This window comes from Oncorhynchus nerka, linkage group LG14, assembly GCF_034236695.1.
Source record: "Oncorhynchus nerka isolate Pitt River linkage group LG14, Oner_Uvic_2.0, whole genome shotgun sequence".
NCBI lineage: Eukaryota > Metazoa > Chordata > Actinopteri > Salmoniformes > Salmonidae > Oncorhynchus > Oncorhynchus nerka.
In genome coordinates, this window is record NC_088409.1 from 53,820,459 (window position 1) to 53,826,265 (window position 5,807).

The 5,807-nt window shown below is 44.5% G+C and overlaps 1 protein-coding gene across 1 annotated transcript; it reads right to left on the minus strand.

The window, feature by feature from the left end:
• Positions 1-1,863: 1,863 nt before the first annotated feature.
• On the minus strand, positions 1,864-3,676 carry LOC115141481 (uncharacterized). The gene is made up of 3 exons (XM_065000178.1): positions 3,490-3,676; positions 3,223-3,322; positions 1,864-2,961 (listed from the first exon to the last, which is right to left on the minus strand). Exons 1-3 carry the CDS (start codon positions 3,536-3,538, stop codon positions 2,157-2,159), a joined length of 954 nt encoding a protein of 317 aa, XP_064856250.1. The 5' UTR covers positions 3,539-3,676; the 3' UTR covers positions 1,864-2,156.
• Between the last annotated feature and the right edge of the window lie 2,131 nt (positions 3,677-5,807).

Consider the following 5,807-nt stretch of genomic DNA (forward strand, 5'->3'; position numbering starts at 1 on the left):
TTTTCCCCTTTGGTTGCACATTTAACATGCTGATAGAAATGAGGTAAAACTGATTTGAGTTCCTCTGCATTAAAGTCCCCGGCCACTAGGAGCGCCACCTCTGGATGAGCGTTTTCCTGTTTGCCTATGGCCGTATACAGCTCATTGAGTGCGGTCTTAGTGCCAGCATCGGTCTGCGGTGGTGTATAGACAGCTACAAAAAATATAGATGTAAACTCTCTAGGTAAATAGTATGTTCTACAGCTTATCATGAGATACTCTACCTCAGGTGAGCAAAACCTTGAGACTTCCTTAAATTTCGTGCACCAGCTGTTGTTTTCAAATATGCATAGGCCTCTTCCACTTGTCTTACCAGAGGATGCTGTTCTATCATGCCAAAAATCTTAAAACCTGCCAGCTGTATGCTAATCATGTCGTCGTTCAGCCATGACTCTGGAAAACATAAGCTATTACAGTTTTTAATGTCCCGTTGGTAGGATATACATGCTCGTAGTTCGTCTATTTGTTCATCGATTGATTGATTGATTGATTGTAAGTTGGCTAATAGGACCACAGCGACCTCATCAAGGTGTAGCCTCCACTCTGGCACTTTCTTCTGGGAAGGCTTTCCAGTAGATGTTGGAACATTGCTGCGGGGACCATTCAGCCACAGGAGCATTAGTGAGGTCAGGCACTGATGTTGTGTGATTAGGCCTGTCTCACAGTCGGCGTTCCAATTCATCCCAAAGGTGTTCGATGGGGTTGAGGTCAGGGCTTTGTGCAGGCCAATCAATTTCTTCCACACCGATCTCAACAAACCTTTTCTGTATGGACCTCGCTTTGTGCACGTGGGCACTCTCATGCTGAAACAGGAAAGGGCCATCCTCAAACTGTTGCCACAAAGTTGGAAGCACAGAATTTTCTAGAATGTAATTTTATACTGTAGCATTACGATTTCCCTTCAAACTGCGGCGGTTCGGCCACGGAGACCGATTTCATGAAGCTCTCTATGAACGGTTATTGTGCTGAAGTTGTTTCCAGAGGCAGTTTGGAACTCGGTAGTGAGTGTAGTAACAGAGGACAGGTGATTTTTACACCCTTACGCGCTTCAGCACTCCGTGGTACCATTCTGTGAGCTTGTGTGACCTAACACTTCACGGCTGAGCCGTTGTTGTTCCTAGACTTTTCCATTTCATAATAACAGCACTTACAGTTGACCGAGGCAGCTCTAGCAGGGCAGAAATTTGATGAACTGACTTGATGGAAAGATGGCATCCTATGACGGTGCAACGTAGAAAGTCACTGAGCTTTTCAGTACTGGCCATTCAACTACCAATGTGTCTATGGAGATTGCATGGCTGTGTGCTCAATTTTATACACCTGTCAGTAATGGGTGTGGCTGAAATAGCTGAATACACTCATTTGAAGGGGTGTCCACAAATACTTTTGGCCATGTAGTGTATGTTAAAACACTTGAGCAATATTGTACAAGATAACATAAGGCAGCATCAATACTTCTTTGTGGGAACTGATATATTACCCATGACATTTATCTGACTACTATTAATAGTGTTTCCTATGACTCCATAGATATATGCATTGAGTCTTCCACAATGTTCTGAAATTAAATAGGTTTTGGGGATTTTATTTTGATATACTGTACTCAATACAGCTGACTTCTAACCTAAGATGGGTGGTTTTCGTGTCAATCATGCTCCAATTTCAGACCTGCTACTGCTGCTCTGTACTGTATATTATCTGAAAAAGACTACATTCTGTTAAATATGAATTCAATTGTATCTGTAATGATGTCTGTTTTTATGAGAATATAGTAAAAGTACTGCTTATGAACTAGCCGTAACAATACATACTATTTACACAGTGTAAACTTCACACAAGCTTTATTTACAGTTGACATAAAATGTCTTTACAACAATCATCCACATGAAATAAACACAACAATGAAATCATAAATATACATGGATTGCTTACTGTACTCTATATACAATGGTAGAGGAGTTGACATATATAAGCACGAGGAGCAGAAACAATTATATAGTTTAAATGTTCCCTATAATGGGACACTGTTCTCTCTCTCTCTCTCTCTCTCTCTCTCTCTCTCTCTCTCTCTCTCTCTCTCTCTCTCATTCTGCTATGTGGAAAGTTCTGTTCTGCTTTTACTGGATATCCTGGAGGAGAGCACTTAGTTTTGCAGAGAAGTCCTCCTCCAATAAGCCCAGAGGTTGTAGAGAGAGCGGCTCGCTGGGGCTCTGAGCGTGTGACTCCTGCCCCAGAAGGTGCTTCTCAATTCGGGCATGGAACAACTGGTCCTGTAAGGCGACACTCTGGCAGAACTGCTCCATACTGGTGGACACCACTGCCTTGAGGGGCTGTGGAGCCAGCAGGAGATGGGCCAGCTTTGCTTTCAGCACCCCCACCCTGCCCTGGACCTCCAGACTCAACGCCTGCACCTCCTGTCCCAGCCGGACATTCACCTCCTGGCAGAAGTCCCCTTGAATGGCACCATTGAGCTCCCTGATCATGCTGGACGTCTTGGTTTTGAAGTCCTGGATGAGGAAGGTCATTTCGGCACTGCTGTCGTCCAAGGTCTGGCTGATCCACTGCACAGCCTCCAGGTATAGGATGGGTCCGGCCACCGCCTGGCGTTCCGCTGCCTCCAATCCCTGAAAGTAGAGCCTGAGGTGGCTACACAGCTCCTGGCTGTTGCCATCCAAGGCACTCTGGAGCTGCTTGATCAGGGGGCCTAGGCGATCTCTCATGCTGGCCAGGGTGGACTCGCTGGACTGGGGGTGGGCAGGGTACGGGGCAAGCATCTCCCTCAGCTTAGTGAGCTCCTGGCGAAGGCGGGCGCGCAGCCTCTCGGACTCCAGGGTAAGCTTGTGCCGGATCTCGCTCACCATGGGGTTGGCGCTGTCCTGGAAATACAGGTTGCTGTTCTCCACATGGCTCTTCCACAGCCCGCTGTTCACATACAGGATCAGTTAAAACACTGTTATAAGGCTGTTATGAGGCTGTTAAGGGGTTGTTGCAGGACTGGGACAGGGCTGTTAAATTACTGCTATAATACCATTATATGACTGTTATAAGGCTGTTATAAGTCTGTTATGGGACTGTTATACGGCTGTAATAAGGATGTGTAGGATTGTTAGAAGGCTCACCTGTATACATGCATTTCTGATTCATGATTCAATTGTTTATGTCATATATTGTATGAGGACATACTTGACATCCTTGTTGAGGTCTGTCTTCTCATGAGCCTGATTTGTCATCATGTCCCGTAGTGCCTGGGATGTTTCTCTGCTGGTACGGTGGAGTGGGTATGCTACAGTAGAAGATAGGACAAGTTAACACCATTGATACATGAACTCCTTTTAAATTCTATTATTCTCTTTAAAACACCATTACATCTGCTCTATATTATGACAAACACTATTCGATAGCAGATGCAATGATGTTTTTAATGAAAAGGAAAGGGAAGAAAGCACAAACCTGTGGTTGTCAAAAATGACAAGGCGAAGATCACTACTTTGAGATGCATGGTTTTTTTTCACTGAAGAAAAATGGGAAAATGAATTTTTAGATTTTTCACAGGAATCTTCAGACTAAATATACCAAACAACAATAGAAGTAGCTGAAGATCAATAAGTGCTAGAGAGTGGCCTGTCCTTACCTGTATACTAGGATTGGCAGAATGACTCTTCATCAAGACCGTGCTTATAAAGGGATGGGTCCTTCTTTTCATTGGCTGCCCTTAACTCTGCCTGTGTCAACACACAACACGTGGAGGGTCATGTTGATAAGGAATAGCACCCAACACAACGCACAGTAACTCTCCCTGTCACAGACTGCACAAGCTCCAACATTCCTTGCGACATCGGTTTCAAGAATTTCAAATGATGTCATCCTGTATTAAGGGGCAAGCTTGTAAAAGCGTTGTGGTCTTAAAATGAGTCATGTGGGGCGACAGGGTCAATATCAGGAAGAGTTTGCAGGTCAATAAAAGAGGACATGCAAAGTTGATTCAATGCAACTACCATGGGGACACGTGTTCCTAAAAAAACACCACGTTGAATTATAATTTAAATGCACTATTAAATTCATCCGCTTAGATACACTACATGGCTTAAAGTACAGTATGTCAAGTTTTTAAAAACGTTATTTCAAAAGCATCAGCGGGGTTCACACCATTCACACACACAGTCCCAAAACACAGTCCACACTGCTGGAGGTCTTCAAGATAGCCTCCGCCACCACCGTCGGTCGCTCGTCCAGCATTTGTCCATCGGTTGTTGGTTGCAGTTGTTCCTCTTTGCCAGTTATCATCAGGCGTCTGCGGCACCGAGCCCATGGTCTGTTCCACACTGGCGATAGAGGGGGAGAGGAAGACATGCATGAGCAGGAGCCGTTCTGAACAGAAGTATTTGACCACACTCACATGTTATGGGGTTGACCGTCCCTTATCTGCAGAATAGAGCGTTGTCGACTCAGGTCCCCCTCTGGCTGCAGGCTGGATGTGACGTGGTGACTACTGGTGGTCGTGGTCGTGGAAGCAGCAGCAGTTCGGCCAGTGCTTCATTTGTAAATTGGGAGGTGCGGGAACAAAATGTGAGCCAAGATGGGGGGCTATGAGGTACCTGAGAACGCATGAAAGAAGGATAACCTTTATAATAAAGCATTGCATCATCATTGCTTTTGTGTGCTGGTATAGAGCAGTAGAGTAGAGCCGCTTGCAAAAGTTGCACACATAGGAGAACCCGAAATTGAAGCCTGGGATCTGGGAAAAATGTGGCCTTTTATGAATGAATTTCATGCAATTCTACATCGTTTTAGATTATTGGAAACCTTAGCAGAGTCGTTTTTAATACCTCACAAATGATCAAAATGACAGGCTACTTTGACACTGACAAACAGAATCTGAGATCAATAAAAACAACCTTGTCTTGAATCCATCAATAGCCTGGGCCTACTTGTGTGGAGACACATTGTACAACATGAGGAAATTACAGTCCTAAAACAGCTTTCCAGTTTCATTGACTCACCCAATGCTCGCTCGCCATCGATGGCAGATGTGCGCTGCCTAAAGACTATCTCTCTCGTTTTACTTTGTGTAAAACAATGCTGTTTTCTCAGGAGGCCTATTTGGAAGTTGACAACATATTTGGTAGCCTACAGACAGATTAGTATTCTCTTTTCACTGACACATTTGTCACGTGTTCCCAACTGTAGGCAGCCATGTGATTGGGCTGCACACAATCCACAGCTAGGCTTTTTTAGGCTGCGAGATGAAGTGCAATGCTGGAAATTAGTGGCAACGCGTTTTTCATAGGCTACAATGTTGCAATGTTGCACGGGCCGACCCAACATGAATCCATTCTTAGAATATTAGCTACATTTCACATTACATTTTTTAGGGGGCATGAGAACTACAGAGAAGGCAATTTGAATTAACTCTGCTTTTATTAGAATTATTACATTGCAAACAGTGAAGAAAATGTGTACTGGATCCTGGCAAATGGGTTCCGGAACCAAACGGTCCATAAAATGGAGAGGTGCCGAATCCTGTTCCAGCAGTATCCGGCTTTGGTGTGTTCGCCATCCAGCTGCAGTCCCCAAACTCTTCTTTGGTGGTGTTTATCGTGCATGTACTAGAGTGTGGGCCAGAGACAGTGAGAAACTAAATCCTACCTGCCAGCCCACTTTCTCTTAAAAAATATTTGAGACTGTTTCCAATGACGGTCTACTTAATAAGCTCTTTAAACACATTTTCTGTGTCTCCTTCTCCCTCATACTGGATCTCAACCTCTCTT

Bases quoted from the DNA above. Each gene is read 5' to 3' on its own strand.
- LOC115141481 (XM_065000178.1), bottom strand. From the start codon at position 3,538: ATGCATCTCAAAGTAGTGATCTTCGCCTTGTCATTTTTGACAACCACA. The intron at 3,323-3,489 runs GTTTGTGCTTTC...CTTCTACTGTAG, and splicing joins GTCATTTTTGACAACCACAG to CATACCCACTCCACCGTACC. The intron at 2,962-3,222 runs GTATGTCCTCAT...GTATGTGAACAG, and splicing joins GACCTCAACAAGGATGTCAA to CGGGCTGTGGAAGAGCCATG.